The 24,529-nt window shown below is 42.8% G+C and overlaps 1 protein-coding gene across 4 annotated transcripts in view; it reads right to left on the reverse strand.

Annotated features, from left to right (window-relative positions):
- Nucleotides 1-24,529, reverse strand: part of IQCH (IQ motif containing H) — a 79,733-nt gene that overhangs the window by 4,287 nt on the left and 50,917 nt on the right. For 3 of the 4 annotated variants that reach the window (XM_080981652.1, XM_080981651.1, XM_080981654.1), the window contains 3 exons: nt 22,022-22,142; nt 20,596-20,882; nt 4,536-4,700 (listed from right to left, as the gene is read on the reverse strand). In XM_080981652.1, the coding sequence (XP_080837778.1) occupies nt 4,536-4,700; nt 20,596-20,882; nt 22,022-22,142 (573 nt within the window). The remainder of the gene's footprint in view (nt 1-4,535; nt 4,701-20,595; nt 20,883-22,021; nt 22,143-24,529) is intronic. The other variant, XM_080981653.1, reaches the window with a different exon arrangement.

The following is a 24,529-nucleotide window of genomic DNA, read 5'->3' on the forward strand; positions in this document are numbered from 1 at the left end:
CATAGATAAATTTAAAAATGTGTTACAATAGTACAGTGGTACCTCAGTTTATGAAATTAATCAGTTCCAGAAATCAGTTCTTAAACCGAGGCACGCTTTCCCTAATGAGGCCTCCCGCCGCCAGTGCCCTTCCTCCACTCGGATTCCATTCTTAGACCTAGGTAAAGTTCACAAACTGGGACACTACTTCCAGTTTTGCAGAGTTCTTAAAACGAATACAGTGGTACCTCGGGTTACATACGCTTCAGGTTACATACGCTTCAGGTTACAGACTCCGCTAACCCAGAAATATTACCACGGGTTAAGAACTTTGCTTCAGGATGAGAACAGAAATCATGCTCCGGCGGCCTGGCGGCAATGGGAGGCCCCATTAGCTAAAGTGGTGCTTCAGGTTAAGAACAGTTTCAGGTTAAGAATGGACCCCTGGAACGAATTAAGTACTTAACCCGAGGTACCACTGTAGTTCGTAAACAGGGCTGTTCTTAAACCAAGGTACTACTGTATCTGAAAACACCAAACCCACAAGAAAGATATAATCAGCTGAATAGTCTTTACTTTATTGAAGCAAATTAATTATTCTGAGAAATGTCTATGCAGTCTGGAAATTCATGAGAGAGCCACTCTGGGGTGCCAACTTGAATAAAATATGGGGGATAAGTCCCACCCTGAATAATCGATCACAAAATGTGGTGCACACACATAATTTGAATGGCAATGCCATCAACTTGGGGGGGCGGGGAGGCTCCCTCAAATATTTCATTGGGTGGTAGCAAAGGGACCTTGGCCCCTAGGAGTTGGATCCTATGGATCCAATTCTGCAAATTTTGAAAACTAAATTTATTTAAATTTCTAGAGGGATCACCAGTAGATGTGCTGTAGTATTATATGCAAGGGATGTTAGGAGTTGTAGTTCAAAACATGTTGTAGTTGTAGTTCAAAACATGTGGAGGGCACTAGGCTGACAAAGGTTGCCATATTGGCTCTCATGCAATTACAGTGGTGCCTCGCAAGACGAAAAGAATCCGTTCCGCGAGTCTCTTCGTCTTGCGGGTTTTTTCGTCTTGCGAAGCAAGCCCATTAGCAGATTAGTGCTACAGTATTAGCGTCTTAGCGGGCTTAGTGGATCAGCTGATAAGCGGCTTAACGATAAGCTGATAAGCGGCTTAACGATCAGCTGATAAGCGGCTTAACGATAAACTGATAAGCGGCTTAAGGATCAGCTGATAAGCGGCTTAGCATCAGCTGTTAAGCGGCTTAGCCATCAGCTGATAAGCGGTTTAGCGGCTTGGGAAAAAGGGGGGGGAAAGGAAAAAAACCCGCAGGAACTCGCAAGACATTTTCGTCTTGCGAAGCAAGCAAATAGGAAATTCGTTTTGCGAAGCACCTCCAAAATGGAAAACCCTTTCGTCTAGCGGGTTTTCCGTCTTGCGAGGCATTCGTCTTGCGGGGCACCACTGTATAACATAAGAACGTTCTCTGTGATTTTGCTTTTGACTTGCTGGGGCTTCTCCTGATGTAACGCTTGGCATTTTTTAAAGTGATGCCCTTGGGTGAACGTGACACATTACAGAAATTGTTTTTCATTTAAGTTTTCTGGGATATACCTTAAAAGCATTATCTTAAGAGCTTAGGAACTCTTTAAATAGTTGTTTCCTTAACAGTGCAGCACTGGCTAGAACTGAAAGCAAAATGCTCAGATCGATATGGAATTTTTGCCCAAGATGTGTTTTCTCACCTTCTTTTATTTCTTAGCAAAGTGCTATTGATTGGGCAGTTTCAATAAAGAGGTAAATAATAACGTGCAAGCAAAACTGTGTTCCCTTTCTAGAAGAAAGTGGTGGCAGAAGGACAAAGGTGTTTCGACCACTGCGTGTGATATTTGCCAAGTCATTTCAGAGCCAATTCACCAAAGTGTTTTAATTTCAGTGGGGTGCATGCAGTAATACACAAGAACAATGGAGGAAGCTTAGTAGAATTAGCATGCATCTTATTCTTCTTAATGGGCTTCCTTGATGTTCTGCACAAACTTACTTGAGTTGCATTAAAATGTTAATGATCAAAACTAAAAGATTTCAGAGACCCGAGATGCTTTTTAGTCTAACCCTCAGACCTAAGACATGAAAACTGTGGCGGTGGCAGGCCAGCCTCATCCCTTCTCCAATCTGCCGCTCTGGGAGCTATGATCTGTTGCATGCCATTGCTATTCCCAGTGGCACTCAGTTCCCCAGTTTTGCCTGCCATAGTTCCCAAAGCGACATTGCAGGCAGACTTGTGCTCACATGCACAATATTGCAAGAATGCTGGCAGCCGCCGGGAGCAGCAGGGGCCACAATTTGGCTGGGGTCCTAGCCTGAAGCGCATTTAGCACAAGGGGTAACCCAGCCTTGGCTGAGAATACTTGGAGAACTAAGAGTATTCATTGTCCAATCAGGTACCCAAAGCTCTCAGAAATTTCTTTTGGCAACAGAAGGCCACAAATAAAATAAATGAATGCTTGATAAAATAATCCAAGTAGCAGTTTAACAAGCGTAAACTTGAATGTGGCGGCAATAACACAGAACTATTGTTTAAGCGCAGGCATCAGTTTGATGAGGTGCTTATTTCAGCTACAAAGCAGGCAAACACATGCATAATGAACTGCCGGATGAATTATTAATGTCTTGCTTATTTAGCCTCATCTGTCTCGAAGATAATGTATCCTAAGTATAATGAGTGATTGGTTTTGTACATAATTACAGTAGCAGCAGTATCTAGGAAATTTGCTCTTGCAAAGGAGAATTCTAAAAATAAAAATCATCACTCGCACTCGGTCACCGCTCCATTTTATCAAAATCAAAGCGAGCAGCCTGGTGAATGCGTAATAAATTCGCGGGGACGGAAGCATTATTAACATCATAATTTCACATAAAGTGTTTTTACTTAATCATTCATTACAGATCATGCGCTGTAAAAAGATTTGTCTCCTGTTTATTTCTCTCGGTTCTTTAAAAGATATCTCTGACACACTAGTCCTCTTTTTGTTGCCGCTGACTGCTAGGTAAGCAAGATTTGAAGGAATAAAAAAGGGGGGATTATAGGCTGGGAGTGACAAATTTACGTTAATCCTGACAGAATTTTAATTAAAAAGTTGCTACTTGATTACTTTTCATTTCTAAAACATGTACTACTGGGACTAATCATATGTAATTTACTCCTCTCCAACTCAAAGTAGTGGTGTGACAAGAACAATAGATCAGAAGCTCATTAACCTCTAAATTACAAAGCCCTGACACTTTTTGGATGACATAAAATCTCTATCTGTAGATGGATAAGAAGAGGTTTCTGGTCTATTCTGACCAAGCATAAAAATGGGAGGGTTCCACCCCTAAGGCAGGTTTTAAAAAGACAAATCAGAGTTAATTTTTCTGCAGATAGCAGGTTCCCACTTCCACTACTGGAGTTAAACACCAGTTCAAAAAATGCAAATATGTTCCCTTTGTGGCAAGAATGTCAATGGCTGGATTACGTAAGAAGGTGGATTAAGAACACCTAGCTACTTTAAATGGCCTAAAGTCTTCCGTGCAAGGAGAATGACACCCCAGAATGCTGAAGGAACCTGTAGGTGTTATTCCAGAACCACTGTCTGCAATCTCTGGAAATTCTTCAAGCACAGGTGAGATGCCAGAAGGCTGGAGATGGGCAAATATTGTTCATATCTTCCAAGAGGGAGGAAAGGCCCATCTGGGTAAGTAGAGTTCTAGCAGCCTGACACAGATACTAGGGGAAATCTCAAACAGATTAATAAGTAGTCATCCTGTGAGCAGAGAAAATAATGCACTGATTACCAATGGCCAACATGGGTTTCTCAAGAATAAGTCGTGCCAGACCAACCTTATTTCATTTTTTGGTAGTTATTAGTTTGGTAGATCATAGAAACGGCATGGGCATAGTATATTTCACTTTCAGTGGAGCATAGGACAAGACCTCCCATTTTTTACTTGTTAACCAGAAGGTAAAATATGAGCTGGATAATATTGTTAGGTGAATATACAACTGCTTGAGCAACTGTACCCAGTGAGTGCTCATTAATGGGTCTGTGTCTACCTGGAGAGAGGTCTTTAGTGGAGAGCCAAAGTGTTCTATCCTATGCTCAGTGTCCTTCAAAATTTTAATAAGATACTTGTGTGAGGATACAGAAGGGTATGCTTATTAAATCTTCAGCTGATGGGAAAAACTGGGCGGGGTAGCTAACACTATAGAAGACAGAATTAAGATCTAAAATGATTCCTGCATTATGGGGGGATGGACTAGATGACGCTTGGGGTCCCTTCCAACTCTAAGATTTGATGATTCTATGATTCCACAGGCTGGAACCATGAGACAAACAAATAAACAAACAAACATAGTAGCATTGATCTGTCTTACTGAATGTCACAGGGTGGCTCAGGTCACCAGTGCAATGGAGCAGAGGGGTAGCCAATCCTGTTCTGGCTCCCAAGCAATGATTTGCCAACACAGTGGCTAGTAGGAGGTTACTTGGGTTATTCATCACTGACCTGGGGTGGTTCCTTAGGGGGGCGGCGGCTTTTTGGTTTACTTGGAATGACCTGGCATTCAAAGCGGCTTAACTTGCAATCCAGTGTTCCGTTTGTAACATACAGCAAGACCTGTGTCAAAGCCAGATGATCACTATAGTGCAGATCCAGGTCTACTGCCCATACCTAATGACAGCAGAAAAAGAAAAATAAGGAAAACTTTTGTGGCAGCACTCCTGTAAAGGAATAGACATTTGCTTTCTGACAGTTAACTGCACAATCCACCTCCTCTTCTAGGCTGAGAAACAGACATGACTACTTCAAAGTTAAAATAATTGTTATGGTAGAGCAGCAACTGCAAGTAACTCAATAAGATGGATTAATTGTTCTGAATTTTTTAAAACTGTTTGTAAACATGTGTCATATTAGTTCCATCCCATTGGCCCATAACCCAACCACCCCAAGCTGGTGCCCTCCATATATTTTAGACTGCCCCTCTCATTGCCATACTGGCTGGGGCTGATGGAAGTTGAAGTCCAAAAGATCTGGAGATCAGAAGGTCAGGGATGGTTGCCCTGACTAACACAGCAATCCAATCCCCTGATTTGCCATGCTGGAGTGGGTCTAGATTAAATGGAGGTGTCCCTCTGTCCAGCACACATATGGTTCTAGGCAGTTTCCCATCCAGGCACTGACCAGATCCAGACCTGCTTAGCTTCAGCAAGGTGGCCTCATGCGCCTATGGACCACAGCCCAGGAGAAATGTACTCAAAGATAGAGAAACAGAGTGTCACTGCTGTTTATGCATGCAAAGCTAAGCACTTGCTTGTGAGCACATATGTGATCAATTCCACCAGCAAGAGTCTTTCAGCATTAACCGTGATGTGCTAATGCATCAGTCAGCAACAGCAAAGCATCTACAATCCTGCTAGGTACACTATAAAAATATATATTTACAGTTGCATTTTAGGAGCTCTGAAGCTAACTTGCCCCGGAGACAGCTTTGGGATGCAAGCCATATCTCAATTCTACAATCGGACAGAACTATGCAACTGAGAAAAAATTAAAGAAAGTTATTATCTGATTTCAGTTATACATTAGGGAGCAAGAATTTAAGAAACTGGGCAAGACAGATAAGACTACACAACTGAGACAAATTATTCTGGGGGGAAACCAAAGTATTTTTTATTTATTTACTTATTTATATATAGCACCATCTATGTACACAGCACTTTGTAAAGAACAGGTTTGACAGATCCCTATCGCAGGGGGCTTACAATATAAAACAGACACAGAAGAAAAACAAATGGGAGGTAATGGAGGCAGGGAAGAATATGTGTTGATTTCAAGTGCCTGTACCTTGACTTAGTTACATGATGATATTGTTACTAGGAGGGTGCTCCAAAGATTTCTAGGAAAGGTAAGCATTGAGGAGAAGGAGGGAGGGCAATTCCAGGCATCAGCAGCAGCAAGGAGGAAGGGATGGAGTCATTTCAGAGAGCAGAATGGGGACATTTGGATAGCTTTGGGTGGTGCAGCTGGTTAAGTAAAGGTCACGGGAAGAAGGGATGTAACTAGATATAAGAACAGAGATTTTGGTAGGTGGGGTGCAGGAAGAAGCTGATGGAGGGTTTTGAAGGTAAGCCATGAAGCTTATGTAGGATCTGGGACTGGGCTGGACTGGAAGTGGTGAAGGAGTTCAAGGAGAAGAGCCATAGGATCATAGGAAGTTGCTTTAGACTGAGTCAGACCACTGGTCCATCTTGCTCATTATTGTCTACACTGACTGACAACGGCTCTCCCAGGCCTCAGGCAGAGAACATTATCAGCCCTACCAGTAGGTACCAGGGATTGAACCTGGGACCTTCTGCATGCAAAGCAGAAGCTCTGCCCACTGAGCTAAAGTCCTTTCCCATGTGACATATTCAGAGCAACAAACGAGGCAAATAAAGCTGGCAGCAGAGTGCTGGGTACAGGTGAGTGAGACCACAGTAGGTGAGGCAATAGGAGACCCTAGAGAGAAGAAAGTTTGCAGCCACGAAGATGAGAGTTACAGAAGGTACAGAGCAGATATTTTGCTGAGGATACGGACGGCAAAAGGCTGTAATTTGTCACATTGTAAAGAGGGAAGTGGCATGATTTGGGAACAGATTGCATTTGTGGGTCCAAGGAAAGATAATAGAAAGTCAAGGCTTTATCCTGATTAACAGGGTGGATGGTGATGCTAATGGATAAGGTGGAGGAACAAGGAGAAATGGGAGAAAATGGGATAAATTTTGTATGGACACATGGAGCTTGAGACAATGCTGATGCACCCAAGCAGACGTATCAGAAAGGTAACTGGAGATGGGGGATTGGATGGATGGCAAATGATATGGTATGGATGGAGTGGTAGCGCTAGGAGCTTATAGGTGGCATTGAAAACCATGAGAAGTGATGAGGCTACCCAAGGGGGTAATGTATACAGAAAGAAGAGTAGAGGGCCAAACGCAGAGCATGCCAGGCATCAATGTGGGAGGGGCCACAGAGCAGCCACATGGGCAAAGATGTCACATGAGACACCCAAGCTAGAAGAGACACTCGAGATACATCTTCCAACTGGGCCCATGATCCAAAGGTTCTTCAGAGAGTTCTAAAGTAGGCTAAACACTGGCTATAGTTTGCCTATCATTATGTCATGGAACGTCCATCAGTATTCCAACTGTTCAGAGTGAAGATGTCAGCGACAGAATGTTAGCAAGCAGTCTAGCTTCTTTAAGGAAATATCTATCTGTGTTTTGGGCCAGGCGGGTTATATTGGGCAAGGAAACAGGGGGAACAGCAGTGTGGGGCAGTAAGGGCAAAGGAGTGACAGGTACTTTGACTTAACTGTCCAACTTGCTGGAAAGTTCTGCTCCTGACAAAGTAATCTTCTGGAATTTCTATTCTCCCCCCCCCCTCCAAAAAACCCCACCACAATTCAAATGACACTTATATGGGCAAAGAATGAGTACCTGGATGGGGGGGGGGATATGGTAGAGGAATAATACTAGGGGTGGCCTGCAAAGGGAACTGAAGAAAGGGCAGCCCCCCACACCTGCCTTTTCCTAACTCCTATTAGTGCAGGTGGCCCTGGCAACGTATGTGGCCCCAGAGTTCTCCCCCATTCCCCGTGAGCCATCTACACACCAGTCTGATCTGTGAACATCAGTCCTTCGGAACAAATCTCACACACAATGACTTGAATAAGCCACTGAATGGTAAATGGCATCATTATAAGGCTATTAAGAGGTCAGGCAGTCAAGGCCTCTTGCTAAACTGGAGCTAATTTCTGAATCATATTCACAAAATAATGCCCTTTTTATAACAGCAAATAAATCACATCAGTAACAGTTGTTAATAACGAACTGCCAAGTATCTGTTGCGCAGTTAAATATCCTATTTGTCAACTTAAATATTTCCCACTGCATGGAGGAAAATGCAAATTGGATGCTGATGGCCAGTATTCTTTGGAACATTTCAGTAGGAAGATTTGCCAGTTATAATTCTTTACTTCCACCCTTGCCCACACCTTCAGATTTGCTCTGTGGAGAAATGAAGGCCCTTCTCTAGTCCTGGCTTAGCATGCTGCAGAAGCTTAGATGAGCTACCTGGGTCTGTTTATTTATTTGATTGGAACCCCCCTTTAAGTTAAGCCATAAATCAGTGCCTCTTTTTTAAACAGTATGTGTGGAGATAAGCGCCCACCTTGTGAATCTGCTACCTTTCTTCAAAGCTTGCCACTGTTTTCTAGACCCTTTCCCTCTTGATATGCTCCTTAGTTTTCTAGTGCAGTTCTAGGACTACAAGTGATGAAGCCTGAAATATTGCCTGTGGACTGTGGCTTCCCATAGCCCAGTTTGGATTCTAGAACTCACAAATGGAAACGGTGAAGAAAGGAAGCATTTTTGTTTCGTTTTGTCCCTTGCACTTAGGAAGCCAGAAATGTGGGGTGTCCTACTCTCCCCCACGAGCAGAATGATTCATGATGAAGCATCTCTAATTTCCACTTAGTGCCATGGGGGAACTGCTCTTATCCAACACTCCCTGCGTCCTGCACAACCATTGCAAATGTGAAGCCTAGTTCACAGCCCACTTTGTTCAAATGTGTGGACAATCTCAGAAGCCAGTGGGAAGCTGAGCAGGGCTCCCATCCACATTCCTTGCTTCTTTCCCCGCAATCATTCCAGCTTTAAGGAATTCTTTGCCACCAGACTGATATGATGGCGGTACTAAAGCCCATTTGGAGGAGATTTCCAAGATGGTTTGTTCCCCCAAACTTGTTCCTCTTAATGATATATAGGGAAGAGCAGGGGCTAGGATCTTATTGCCTTCTTATTAGTTGCAACATGGAAATTGCACAACACTGGCACTCCCCAGGCCTTTGCTGTCTACAAAACTGATTCTGCAAGATTTGGCATTTTGCCCTTCTAGAGAAATTAACCCACTGAGCTAGATTATCTAGCGACCTCTTTCTCAGTGTGCGGTTTCTGTTTATTTCCTATGTTAACAAGAATATATCCTTCTCATGACCACCCTTGGCTCGTTTATAATTTTGGAAAGATAATCTTATTTAATGCATAGTTTTGTCTGGACTGTTCATTTTGAATGCACTATCTGTATTGTGACCCTGCTTCTCTCTCTGGGTTGGGACTATTGTCCTGATTTGTTGTTTTCTGTTTGACTATGTTTTCACTTTGAAAAACTCTTCAGCTAAAATAAAAGCACTAGCTCAATTCTGGGAAATGCAGGTTTATTAATTACATTTATATCCTGCCTTTCCTCCAAGGATTTCCTGCTTTTATCCTCACAACAACCTGCCAAGGTAGGCTAGGTTGAGAATTGGGGGCAGGCCCAAGGTCACACAGGAAGCATCCTTGCTGCTTGGGGATCTGAGCCTAGGTCTCCAGCACTAACCATTGCACCATGCTAGCCAAGAACAGAGCATCCACGTTCAGAGACAGCTTCTGATCATTGCAGGGAATTACAGCAATTATGTATACCTTTGCCTGAATCACATCTCACTTTCTGGTTACGGTAATCCAGCTGGCCTCTGATCCAATCCAGGAAAAGCAATTCTTACATCTCTAGCAGAAGCACAATAAACTATGCCAACTGAGCAGAAATAGGGCCAAATCCATTTAGTTTGCACATATTGCAGATTTTAAGATTTTAATGAAGGTCAGCCCTGCTGCCACCACGAGCTTTTACAGAGATCATGGATATAAATGGAACAGTCCCCTCACCTGCATAGTGAGAAGTAGCAAAGGTAGCAGAGCGCCAGTCTCAGCTGCTAGTGGTTGACATCTCATCTCAAAGTAGAGGTCCAGCATAGCAGATGGGGTCCCATTATGCTAAGTCAGCAAGCCCATGACTTCTCTTTGCTGGTGGGTGGGTAGACCCTCCCAACCAAACCTGTATCTATGAGCTTCAGGCTTGCACAATTATCCCAAACTGCTAACCGCCACAGTGCCTTGCTGCTCAGTGCTCACTTTGTTGTTCACAAAACCGAATTGTTTTCATTAGTTCAACATACAGGTAGTGGTATGCTTATGTTATGAGATCTGCAAAGGTAGGCAAACAGATGTGAATGGAATCCTATTAGCCTCTTGGTTAATGGAGATATTTTCATTTCCTGGGGGCAGGGGTGGAAATCCTGCAAAGAGGGGAGCTAGATATTGATCTTGGAATGCCTTGAGCAGAGTGCTTCTGCTAAAATAATATTTCTCTCCCATCGCTAAGACCCCATCACTCTTCTCCTTAAGTCTCTGTGCTGGCATCCATCACACCCGCTATGAACTCCAGGCTCCAATATGTTTATGTTGAAGACTGTTTGGGCCGCAATTATATCCTCGGCACCACCTTCTTCCCTTCCTCACACCATCCATTCTGCTTCTAGGAGCTATCTCCTTCCTTAAAACTGCAAAGCCTTCCCAAGGCAACCACTTATTAGGCTGTTCTCTTATAGCCTATGACCACCAGCTTGCCTTTCCCTGCTCACTGTGTACCTTTGACAAACTCTCTGCTTTAGCAAGCAATGTGTTTCTCCTCTTATCTAGTGAACAGTCCCAAAGGAGCTGCTAAATCAATAAATGATAATGGTGTGAAGCAAACATTTGCTAGCCACCTCCAGATGTTTTCAACTCCCATAGAGACCAGAGCCTGTTGAGACATTTTGCCACAAAAAGGGGCTGCCCTGTTTGTCCTGAGAAGTGGGCAGGACCTCTGCACTACTGCAAGGGACCTAGGCAGTGTGTGTCCTGCACCACTAGAGCCAGATTAATTTTGTTGCAGTTGCTTGGGATGCTTCTGCTAGTCAGCCATGGCTGTTTATAAGGCAAGAACCTTAGGAAGCTGCCTTATACAGAGTGAGACCAATGATCCACCAAGCTCAGTATGGTTTGCAGCTCTCCAGGGTTTCAGGTAGGAGTATCTCCCAGGCTTGCAGGGAGATGTTGCTGGGGATTGAACTTGGAAGCATCTGCATGCAAGGCAGATGTTCAGCCACTGAGCTACTGCTCTTCCCAGCCATGCTCCTCCAGCCCTCCTTCCTCCTACTTCTCCAGCCTTCCTTGTGGGATTTGGGTATGTAATCAATGAGGGTGCAACTGGCTACTTTGAAATTCCCACATGGGGTTATTTAATACAGGACATGGTGGTGGGCAGGATCTCAGGTTGTCAGCAAAACCAAAACCCAAGCCATCGGGGGTGGAGTGTGGAGACTGCAAAATGAAAGCATGGTGAGTGAATAAAGTCACAGTTATGGTGTCATTCTTTACAGCTGCCATAAAAATGTTTCAGCTTTAAAACGTGAGAAGGGCAAGGAAGCATAAATTCTTAAACAGTTACTAAATTATTGCTTTTCTTCCCTCGGTTTAATTGTTTCTTTCTGCCTCCAATATTGACTTCTACATTATTATACAGAATACACCTGCCTTTTTTCTTTTTTTTTAAGAAGTGGCTGGATGACACTGTAAAAATGCCAATTAGTAAAATATTAATGCAAGTCGGGTTTCTCAGAAGAGAGCTCTCTTCTTTATTATGGTTAAAATTCACCACGGGACTGAATATTTTAGCCAGGATTGAAGACTGTTATCTTATTTGATTGCCATCTAGTGGTAATAGGTAGAATCCCTCCGATTTAAAAAGCATGTAGCAGCCAAAAACCGACAGTACGGAGGAGGTTGAAAAAATTGCTTTGAAACAACACAGATGAAGACGCATGGTTCACTAAAGAGGCTGGGGCCAGCATCCAAAAGGTATGTATGTACAGTATGCAAGTGGAGATTTGCTTCTGAATTTCATTGCAGCATTTCCAGTGCCGAAGAGGCAAACTGGGATGCAGGTGGAAAAGCAGGTTGACTCTTCAGTGGCAGGAAGTGTGACTGCGAAATTAGAAAGCAAATATTTGACCGTGCATACGGTTCTCTTCTTGACAGGCTTCTACTGCTCCATCGCAATTCCTCATTATTCTCTTGCAATTTCTAAGCTGTCTTCCCCTGTTTTGATAGTGCTCATGCAAGCTGCCTTGTGAGAGTATATGTACCCTGAAAAGGCAGGGTAAAAAAGGAGATATATGAAATAAAAACAAATAATAGATTTGGGTGAAAAGGCCAACTCCCTTAAAAAACAACCCCCAAACCCTTACTTCTGGGAAAACATTAACAGGTGAGCTTATCTGGCCACGCACTGGAACCATTCACAAGGCCAGCCCAACATGCAGAAGAAGCCCATGGAGTCTACACAGGTTGACTTTCACACATGAAGAAGGGCCAGGCCAGTGTGATTTTCAAATTTATTTTTTATCGGGGCGGAGGACTGCAGCCAAGTGACCATTTGCCTCCTTTTCCACTGAGACGCTTATTAATAGTGTCAGTCCCAGAACGTAGCCTTTGAGAAGAAGGCGCTTTGGATCGTGTTATGTCGAAAATTGACTGTGCAGCCTCCCTCTTTGCTGTCTCTCAGCCATTTCCCTGTCTCTGAAGTGCTCCATCCTTCACCCGGTGACTCCTTTCGTTTCCTTGTGAGGGACTTAGTTAAAGGCAGCTTGAAAGTTCAAATAAATTACATCAGCTACTTCTCCCTTTTCCAATTTTCTAGGGCAATGTTCAAAGAATTCTGAGATCGAGGGGGGGGGGATGGCGAAGGAAAAATGACTTGGTTTCATTTCACAGCAGCCATATGGGCTCACTCTTTTCCTCTCATGTTCAACGAGGTGTTTATAGAGTTCTATCTCCAGGCTCTGCAATTCATAACTTTCCAACATGGGAGATCAATGCAGCTATTCTACAGGACAGTGAAGCTAGACGTCTTGGCAGTTGTTTTTGAAAGGTTGCAATTCAGATTTCCTCATTTGAAGACTAAACACTGCCCAGGTGGCATCTGGAACGAGTTAATGCTACTCCAAAACTAGCAAGGAGCAGAACTGAGGGTGACTACAGTGGCTCCAACAACCCCACGATGCATTCCAGAAATTCTGGCTGCCTTGCTGAAATCCAGAATGCTTTTTGCTAGGTTGGTTGCACATGTTCTGCCTAGAATTCCAGTGTCTCTCCAGACTGGTGTTTTATTACAGGTGCATTCTTTACCATATTCTTGACACCATAGTATTGCATCAGTGGTGAACTTATTCTGCTTTATTAGTTGCTCTGTAATGCTTCACAAATGCTACAACATTATTGCTGTTTGGAGGGGCTATATATAGCACAATAGCAGTAGGACAATAAACAACAATAAAACACAACCAGAACATTGGTGGTGTTTCAGTAGGAAGTTACAGGACATGAATTGGTTGGAAAAGAAGCAGTACGATGACCCCATAACTTTTGCAACAAATACCATTGAAATCAGGATTGCTTATAACTGTTCCGATAGCATCATAAGCACAAATAATCATGAATGCACAACAGAAAGGACATCTGGAGGGACCTTCAGAGGGCTGTTTTTTTTGCACCATGCTAAAAATACAATTTCTGAAACCAGAACACCTGATTTTTCTGCTTCAGCAAACTCACATATTTTGTTTCGTTTTGCATAATTTGTTTCAATTTTACTCATCATGGGGAGGTGCAGTGCCAAACACAGAGGCCTGACCTACAACTGTTGGAAATCTGACTCAGCTACTCCTTAGACACGGGCTATTTTAGCAAGCATCGTTCACACACTTCCAAACGTGTCCTGGAAACGTGTTACATTAAAAACAAGAATAACCCAAAACCAAAAGCTGATACTCTTGGGAAGCTAAATCCTGTGCTCACTTGTCACATCCTTCTCTTTCTCTGTGCTCCTGGGATTCTGCCACTTAACTCGGCTTGTTAATTCAATACCTGAATTTTAACGATATTTTCTTGAAAACCTTTTCATTCCAGAGCACATTGCTGAACCACTGCTGTGCCCCAGTGCAAACTCTGCTGAAGGGAAGGCATCTGCACAGGAGCGGTTCCTGCAGGATTGTGCCTGCTGCCCTTAATTGGCTTGAAAACTCATCATCCAATAGAGTTCTCTGTGGGTTAGATTGGAAAGCTCCAGCAGGAATTGCTCTGTGTTGCTAAACCACAAAGTGTCTGGGCCTTTCTATTACATCCCCCCTCCAATTACATAATTAAAGTCACCTATGATATTTTGAGGCATTCCTCTGACATAGGCTACATCCCACTGGAGTTATGTATATAATGAAGGTTTATATGTTTTACAAAATGTTCTGTTTTCAACAATAACTTCCATTATGCCATTTGTCTCTCAGTAGACCCTGCTTCTGCCTTTATAGCACTTGTGAAAAACAAAGTGCTTATAAAACCAGGACTTGAGAATATAGATCTTGACAAGCAAGCAAAAACAGCAGTTAAAGGGCACTTGCCTCCCTCGTAACAAGGCCTCCGTTCTGTTTTCTGGGCTGCTTTCACTTAAGATTTTGATTTGCTTGCTTTTGCTTTAGGGTCGGTTTTGTTCAGTGCCTCAAAACTTTTGAGTACCTTCAATCATTACAATGATGTGCTATGGGCGGGGGGGGGGGGGGAGAGCTGCATATTCACCAGCTCCTCTGAGTTGATTACATTATCCCAGTCAATAGGTTATTTGGGTAATTTCTAGGACCGTTTGCTAAACCAGTTAAAAGGCATTTCCCCTCCCAGCTTTTAATCAATGGAATAACAGATTCAAATAGGTATTATTAACTTAGTGCAGATTAAACTTCGTGGATAGCCATTTTTTCTCTCAGCTAAATAATCATAGATAATTTGTTTGGGAAATCAGCTTAAAGCACAAGGCATAAATAAAAGAGCTGTAAGCACACAAAGCTGGATAGAGAGAGGCTCACATGCACACCAGGGAGCTCACAGAGCTCCAATACACAAGGGCTCTCCCATTCACTACAATGGAGGGGTCAGCATCCTGTGTGCAGAAGGGACAGATGCATAGGGCGTGGCTCCCCCTACTGGAATGAAAGGAAAAGTCCCGGAAGGGAGGGGAACCGCCACATGCCAATCAAGAGCTCTCAGGCTCCTCTTTATTTTTGCCCATATTGACCAAGCAGACCAATAAAGTGTTTTCTTTCAATAAGACGTTTTCCTATGCATTTTCTCAAAGCCACCTTTGGCTTTCTGCAGACTAGCTTTTCCTTGCCATGACCACCAAACAAACAAGGGACGAATTTCGCCTTTCCATTTACTGAAAGAAAATCATAGCACTTCAATGAACATTTATAAGCAGTTTGCTCTAAAATATCATGATGTTCAATAAAATTTCCTAAAAATGAGATGAAAGCAAAGCAAAGCTGTACCTTACAAACAAAACCAAGAACTGTACAAACAAAAACAAAAAAATAACAATTAAGAATCAAGAGTCCAGGAAAGCTTGGAGAAGTACATTTTTAAAAAGAGGCGCTTCGAGGTCACTGCTGCCCCTTCCTCACAAATTCCCCGAGGGAGGGCACTGCAGAGGGTGGTTCCTACGGACACTTCCACACACCCCTCCCTATCCTTCAGTGATGCATGTGGCCTGGGGAGAATCTCAAAGGCGAGATGGTGAGACCTGGAAGGCAGGATTTGGCCCTCAGGTCCGAGGTTCTGCATCCCTAGTTTAGGCCTTTAAATGTCAACAACAAAACCTTGAACTTGGCTCAGCAGCTGACAGCTAGTGCAGATCTTTCAACATCAGTGCAATATATGTACAGGTGGGTGTCCCACTAATCAACCTAGTAACAGCATTTTGTACTAGCTGCAGTTTCTGAACCAGGCATAAGGGTAGCTCCGCGTACAGCACATTACAGCAGTTTAATCGAAAGGCTATCAATGTGACCACAGCAATCAAGCAGCAACATGTTTTCTGCACTGTATTTCAAGTGAAGTGCCACTATTGTTTTGTAACCTGCCCATAATCTCCTTCCCTTTTGAAATCTGGATACCCACTCAGTCCAGCAGGAAGAAACTGGCAGCAAAGTGGGTTCTCTTACTTTCACACGTTCCCGCCTGGGCATCCACTGCAAAGTAGGTGTGCTGTTCCTGCCTAGAGGCTAAATTCCAGAATATTTTCTCATCAGTATTTGAGGAATTTCTCAAGGACAAGCATTTGAGACAAGACACATTGTATATCTGAATATGAATTTTGCAACAGTGGAATTCTCCTCAAAACCTAAGAAAATTAACCAGTCAGCTCTCTACCTGATGTATGAACAACATAAGCCTTGGGCTCTAACAAATCAATAGAATGGATTTTAACTGCTGGAGAGGAGAACACACAACACATTGATCTAGGCCATAATAACTCTTCCAGCTGGTCAGTTAATCCTCAGGAAATGCCCAGTGCCTATGGTGTGGTCCCTTGTGTAAAATGGATATTAAATGTATGCTTGGAATATGGTCCATCACTGAATGATGCTGAAGGTGAACAAGTTCTGTTGCTCTTCGGAGACTACTGGGGCATACGTAGCTTATCAGAAGACCCAGACACACATGGCTTGGTTCCTGCAAACATATGGATGTCGCCCTCCAAGTCCTACTCAGAGTAGGCACACTAAAATTACTATGGTACTCTGAGTAGAACTAACATTGAATACAACCCATAGGCCTCAATTTACATAGAAGCAGCAACAAGATCGACTATGAGATTGGGACGTGTTTGGAACCTAAAGGCTATAAGATGAAGCCACCAAGAGACCTGATTACCTTTTCACATGCCCCCCATAGTATGTTTCAGCACCAACTGCATAATATATCAGAATCACTCATGTCAGGTGGTGTCATGGGCTGTCCTCCTTATCCTGTCTCAGTCAATCCATGACAGGTGATGGCTGGGTCTGATCAGTCAGGCTCAAATGCCTTTCCTCCTACGTTGCCTGTGTTTTGTTTCACCAAAAGCCTCACAGGCTAAGCTCTGTACTGCAGAAGTGACATCTAGGCCCCAAGAACCAATTCCTGTCCATCAGGCCCTACAAAGCCCCAGCCTTCTAATCAACACATCATACTGGAGAAGAAGAGTTTGCCTCTGTATGTTTTTGGACAAGACTTGCTTTGGATCATCTTGCTTTCACTTGGAACCTTTGGGAATGTACTTGCCTTCTGACCTTTGCCCAGTGTTTCTAGAACTTGACCCGGGAATGTGCTACTACCTGCAGATTGCTGACAATCAGCAAACTATGGCCCAGAAACCTGACCCCTCATCGAACCCAGACATACAACTACTTTACTGTGCACACATTCAGTTTGGGCCAAGGGTCAATTCATGTGGAATACAGTCCCAATTTCTAGACACCCTTGAGTGGATTCATCCCAGCCAAGTGGAACATCCTATTCTAAGTGGTTTGGGGGCAGGCAAGCAACAGCACACTGCTCAAAGTAATGTGGAAACCAGGCAAAAAAAGTAAGGTTGTGTGTGTGTCTTATTTCAGCAACTTTGCAACTGGTGTACTAAAAACCCTTCAATTCCACTTGATCCAAATTTCCATGATGTCACTAGGGTCTTTTTCATTGGCTCCTGTTCTCTTTCTAATCACTCCATTTGCAAATCAGGGCCATTTCAAGACATTGTGAGACCTTAAGCAGCTGCTTTGCACCTGATATGCAAAGCCCAGGGTCTCTTGCACCTGAACTGATGGTGCAGCTTTCAAGCCTCATATGGCTGGTTCTTGACCAGCTCCTGAGGATGGCAGGGTAGGGCAGTTGCTGCAGCCCACCAAGAAGGTCAGAGGAAGCAGTTCCTAGGCAGCATTGCTCCAGGAAATAATGGAGCTGCCTGTATGCCACTGGGCATTGGGTGGTGAAGGTTGTAAAGATTATTTTCCATGTAGCTTGGCTTGCTTGCATGAGCCACCTGGACTCTGGGGTGACCTCTCAGTCTGCTCACCTCCTTCACTCTTCACTGGCTAAGGAGACACATAAATGCCTGGGGGTCCTCCTGAATTCAGCCAATGGCTGCTTCACTGGTGGTACCTAATAATATTGCCTCCCCAAGCAACTGCTTGCACAATCAAGCCAGACAGATGCAGGTATTTGCCACCTATGCCCAAATGTCAGGTACCCATTTTTTTTCTTATTTCAAAGTTGTGAGCACCCAGTAAAAATCTGGCCACTTTCTGTTGCCTAAACAGCTGCGCTTATGCAAAAGATTCATATCACTATGACAGGGTTTTTTGGTGATTTTAAGATATTTAACTACTCTTTGACTGTACTGGCAACAGATGTTTAATGATATATTTAATTTTTAGATTTAGCAAAACAAGCATAGATCATTGGTTATTTTCTGTAAAGTACAACTCCGGAAGGATGCCTAAGTGTACAGTAAGTTCCAGAGAATTTATTTGAGCCTTTGAGCTACTGATCTAAAATGGGAACTGGGAAATTAGTGTGAGAGTGTTCGAACAAGTCTAATAGGATTTCTAGTTTGCCAAAAAAATAATGCTTCCAGAAGCACAATCTTTGGTGTAATCTCTCTCTCTCACAACAAGACAGATGGCATCATTAATTGCCTCTATATCTAATTAAGTTGGGGGGGGGACTCAGCTTAACTAATGCTAAAGTTGTGGCACAAGCTGGGAAATGCAGGAAATTGCAAGGTAGAACAACTGAGTGGAAACGAAAAGGAAACAGGAGCTGATGGGAATAATAACAGAGCAGGAAGGTGTTTTTTTCTGGTGATGAAAAAGGAGTGAGATTCTTCCTGTGGAACTGCCATCACTAAGGAAGGTGGGTGATATGCCCGCATCAATCCCTTACATTTCTGAGTAGAGCAAGTTTACCCAAATATCGCAGTTTCTTGCCTATTAGAAATGTTTATCATTGATGACAACTACACATTTTCTGCGTTAAAAAAAAGTTAATGGACATGTTTTTGTTTTTATTTTAGCCCCTATGCACATCTATGCTTATCTATAGACTTATTTATTTACTTTGGGCTTTGGGGGTTAATTTAGGATCCTGAGTACTGAGTTGTATTAATTACAAGCAGGCTATTCTGTCATGCTGGGTTTGTGTATTTTTTTAAAGCAATTGGATATGCTTGGTTGTAAGTTGGTTTGGGCAAGATAAAGTGACTAACAAATTTAACAGATAATAAATAAATACAAATATATTAAGGGCTTTAAATATTTAAATATTTTATTGTTAAATGTTCATTTGATTGTAAACTGCTTTGATAGGTGGTATAGAAGCCACTAATCAATCAATCAATCAATCAATCAATCATCAAACAATATTTCTGCCTCAAAGATTAGCAACAGAGAGGTCAATTTGTTCTTGTGCTGGGGCCACTGTCAACCAAGGGCACTCAGGGTTTACCTCCCCTAAAAGATTTGGTATAACAAGCCCCTACACAGTATCAACATCTCCCAGTTCCTGGTGTGAACTTCTGGGTCACACAGGCAGAGTAGGGGTAGGAGTAGAGAGAGGAATTATATTCAGTTCATACTTAAAGGCAAATCTACCTAATTCACGTTTCCTGAAACAACATGAGAGCTGAAATGCAACTGTCCTTCAAATGCAGTTCTCCAATCAAGTAATGTGTGCAAAAATACATATACTAGGTTAAGTGTGTATATAGTACATCATATTGGGGAAAAGTACTTGCAAAATGTGTATATTAGGCAAAATCACATACAATGATTTGTACATTTAGGAGAAATTCAGACTAATATGCTGATGAACTTTCATGAGGACTTAAAAAAAAAAAAAAGGATTTGCAAATTGATGTGGTAAGGTGAAGAACTGAACTTAAGAGTGAAAAAGTGAGAAACTGAAAGAAACCAAAACTGACAGATGGGACCATCCTTAAGCCAGGCAGGACTAAAAACTTGATTTTTAAACAATGGTTGCTGTTTTCAAGGTAACGTGTTGTGAATCTCATCCCTGGAGAAAAGAGGCAGTACAAGAGTAATGTCATGTTGCCACTTGCCTCTTGGATTCGTACATTGGTTCCCAATACAGTTCCAAGCACAATTCAAAGTGTTGGTGCTGACCTTTAAAGCCCTAAATGGCCTCAACCCCAGTGTACCTGAAGGAGCATCTCCACCCCCATCGTTTAGCCCGGACACTGAGGTACAGCTCCAAAGGCCTTCCAGCAGTTCCCTCCCTGCGAGAAGTGACATTACGCCCGCCCTGTGGAACACCCTCCCATCAGATGTCAAGGAAATAAACAACTATCTGACTTTTAGAAGACATCTGAAGGCAGCCCTGTTTAGGGAAGTTTTTAATGTTTTATGTTTTATTGTTATTTTTAAAATTTTGTTGGGAGCCGCCCAGAGTGGCTGGGGAACCCAACCAGACGGGTGGGGTATAAAGAACAAATTGTTATAATTACTGTAATTATTATTATTCCAATGTGTCAACCTTTCTGGCCTGATCTTTTCCTCCTCCATTCCAATGGAACCTCTGGAAAACCACCATTTTGCCAAACCACCCAATCTGTCTTTGTAATACAGCATGTTTTCCAAGGATAGAAATTATTAGCCTGTGAGAGGACGAGAGCGGAGTGCTTCCCCCCCTCCCCCCACCCCCGCTCCACCTTTTATCATGATCACATTTCACAGTATCTGCAAGCGTGTCACAGGATTTAAGATTTCACTTCACCGACTCACCTGCTGCCCCATGGTTTGAGGGTGGATGAATGTCACAAAGTCAATGGAGAAGTATCCAACCACTCCTCTGGATCTACAGGCCTCTCCAATCTGAAGACACAGCCCGTTAAGGACCCGCGGCTCAACGGAACACTGGGGAAGGGTGGTTCCTGTGGAGCGCAGGGGACCATCTGCATGGAACTGGTCTCCAGAGGAAACCATTGAGATCTCTCCAGTTGGCTCTATTAGCATGTCCACTTTGAGGCTAGTGATGCTGTCTGAGGGCGGGAAGGCTTCTATGATGCCACCTAGATAGAGAGAGAAAAGTTGCCAGGATTCCATCAAGCAGTGCCCCCACCCCGTACAAATTAAATGCTTGTTTTGGGATGCAGTATTGCCAGTATTTTCTCTTTAATGATTGTTGCCTTCCAAAAATAAACAACTTATCAGGGAAGGTCCTGCCTGGTTCGATGGAAATATTAACTTGACTTCAGCTAGGAACTGTGACTTTCAGTTTTCTCTGTGCTTATAGTTAAAAGGAGAGCCATTTTCTAGCCTTGGATGCCACCTGAAAGGGCATGTTTGTTGTTAGAAAATCATTATTGGGACTGGAGGGATATAATTTTGTGTACGTAGAAGTAGAGATGAGATCAGGATTACCCAGGGGAAAGATGGAATGGGCATAGCTGCAATGCTGAGCTCCCTAGAGAGGAATGGCATAACAATGCAACCATATCAATATATATGCTGTGCTTCCATAATTACGTGAGCCAGCACAAAACTTGAGACACTTTGCTTCAAGTTCATGAAGAAGTTGTTTGAGATCTCGGAAGCCAAAAGGAAGAGCTGAGCAGGAGTCCCATCAGTCAGGGAATGAGATTTCCATGATCTCCATAGCTTCTTTACCCAACTTGATTCTGACTAACCAAATCTGCATTGCTAATGAAATAAGACTAAGGAGAATATGAATTGGCTGACATAAGGTCTTCAGAAGATTGCAGAATTCTACAGTGCAGAATTTAGAGGTTCTTTTATTGCAATAATAGCTCACTAGCCTCAGAAAAGCCACAGAACACACTAATGCCACAGCTAGCACTGTGACTTGAAGCCACAAAATGTTGCCAGTAGTTCTTTGAGATTTCTTTCTTCTCAAAGCTTCTTCTCAAGCATCTTTTGCCACCCAGGCAATTCCTAGCCATATGTCTGTTTCCATGTGTTTTCTAAAGTGTTTGTGTGGGGGGAGAGTTCAGCAGTTTCCAGCAAGGAAGCCAAGCCCATCACGACTAGGCGGAATCAAAGATGGCTGCCTACATCTTATTTTTCAACAGTTAAAACTGCAATGGGGAAATGAAAAGGGGCAGAGAAATATCTAAATGAATGAGAATGAAGGACCAGTGATATAATTATCCCTCATAGCACTTAGCAGGAACTTAGCAGTCTTATTTACCTTGACTCACAAATGTTTGGAGGAATTTTCCCCATGTAGGAAATCGTTTCTCATTGACAGCCTGAGCGTGCTGTGCTAAAAGGCCCGGCAGCTCCTGGGAGATCTTCGCCAAAGCTGGTTCCTGCAGAAACAAATTAAATAGAACCACAAGCAATTTTACTGCAGAAATGAAAACTGCTTGTGGGGTGATTAAAAACCAGGCCTCCAACAGGCTGTGTGGTTACTGTTTAACCACAGCCAGAAAGCCTTTTTTTAAATGTTTCCTTTATCTTTTTCCTTATTCTTCTTTCATCCATCTGAGAACATTTCCTCATCAAAGATACTTTCTTTTTAACCACTGATTCTATTCTTCATTTCTTTTTAGCAGAAAACTGAACAAAATAAGGAAGATGACAGGCTACAAATATCTGTTGGTCTACCAGGGTGATGGTAACTAATAATAATAATAATAATAATAATAATATCCATTCATTAGCTCCTTATTCAGATGCATGTTCCCATTCTCTCCTGAGGGCTCATGAGGGCTCTCCATTTGGCAACAATCTACTCTGGCTTGTCTGCTGGACCTCACCAATTTGGCTAAACCTTCTGGGCATACCACTGTTGTAATCTCAGAGCACCTTGACCTTGGGTAAGGTAGCAAAACTATTATATTAAGTCACTGTGCATGAAGCAGATTCAAGGGATCAGCAATGTGCGAGATGAGCAGCATCTAGGGATGGAAGAAGGCAGAGATTTCTGTTCCAATCTGTATTCACCACCATCAACGCCATTTCCATTCTGCTGCAGTTCAGTTCCTACCTCTGTCTGCTATGTAGTGTAGGTTACATAACTTATGTAACTTATATTTATTTCAATGTAAAGGAAACATCAAAAGAGTGTAAAAAATGAGCAGCTGATTACGTATTGTTTGCGGACTTAACACAACAATGGAAACAAATACTGGTAGTATTTGCTTGACTGATTTCCATTCCTGATCACAGGCGAACAAACAACCAACCAACACAATTCTGACTTCCTTTCCTGTTTTTGTCAGTATTCTCTGACATCTTTAGCAGCAACTCAGTGGAAACATCTTCCTCCATATAACATCCATAGAACCAAACACCCACAATGTTGCATACAAGCAAGCAAGCAAGCAAGCAAGCAAGCAAAGAGAACCCAATATTAATTTCACAGCCTTCCCCAACCAGATGTTTTGCACTGGCTGTGGCTGATGGGAGTTGTAGTCCAAAACATCTGGAAGGCGTCAGATTGGGGAAGGCTGTCAAAAAGTCAGAGCGCTGAGCAAGCACATCAAGCTTATGGACTCTGTATGTTAAAACACCAGGTCGCTTTTCTCTAGCTGCATCATGATCACTTCTTTGCTTCCCTTGGGCCTCTTTCCTTCTGCTTCATGACCCCTTGAAATTGGAAATGTCCCATGCTCCAAAAGAGGACCAATTGCCCACTTCGCACACCAATCCCGGGACTCTGTTCGTGCTCCCCTGGACTGCAGGATGGACTAGTGAAGCATCACACTCATTTCTTTTCCTTGCTAGACAGGGTTTCTCTTCGTTTTTAAATGCTGTGTTTTAAATGCACTGTATGTGGAGGCAACGGCTTCACTTAATAACACACCAGAAAGTAAAACTGCTCTGTTGTGTTTGCCAAAAGGCAGTTTGTGAATTCTGAACACAAATGAACATCTTTGAGTCTCAGCCTGGGAACAAATTACCTTTCCCTGAAGCATATGGTTTAACTCACTTGCTTAAGATATCTAATGCCTGCAAAGGAGAGAGAGCTTCAGAGGCTAGCCTTTTTTTAAAAAAAACACAACATCTGCAAGAACTACAGGAGAAGCACTCCAAGATATTAGAGACGTGTCAGCCTATCCTTCATCCCAGACAAACTGGTAGAAAGAATGATTTATGCTAACACTGTTAAACACACGAACATATATAGAAGAACAAGCCTTGTTGATAAAAAATCAGCATGGCTTTTGAAAGAGAAGGTTTGGCCCAATCAACTTTTTAGAATTCTTTGGGAGTGTCATCAACCTTTGCTCTGGAAGATACTGTATATTTGGATTATAAATAAAAAAAAATTTGAGAAAGGTATTATTCTTACATTACATCCTTCATGTTTACAGAAAGCCTGATGGTGCCTATAAGGGCACCAGTGCCAACAGCTACTACTGGCAACTAATACTGGAGAGTCCCCTAAAAGCCACTGGCTTGCTCCAAACTCCTAGCAAAGAGAGAAGGTGCAGGGTATCTGTATACACTGAGGGAGGATTTGCTAATAAGTTATAGATTCCAATGCCGTTCCAGTAGCACTGAACCAGCTGAAAAGCACCATATAGACAAGAGACGGAAGAATGAATGGCTTGTGCTTTTCTTTCATGTATAACTAATTTAAGAACTAGTGAGAACTAATGATTTCCCATATTGGGGGAGGGGATTGCTTGGTCCACATAAATTTTCTCTTCATTGATTAATGCTAGCAAGATGCTCTATCTACAAATCA

The sequence above is a fragment of the Podarcis pityusensis genome, assembly GCF_964106645.2.
Source record: "Podarcis pityusensis genome assembly, chromosome: 14".
In the NCBI taxonomy this organism is placed as follows: domain Eukaryota; kingdom Metazoa; phylum Chordata; class Lepidosauria; order Squamata; family Lacertidae; genus Podarcis; species Podarcis pityusensis.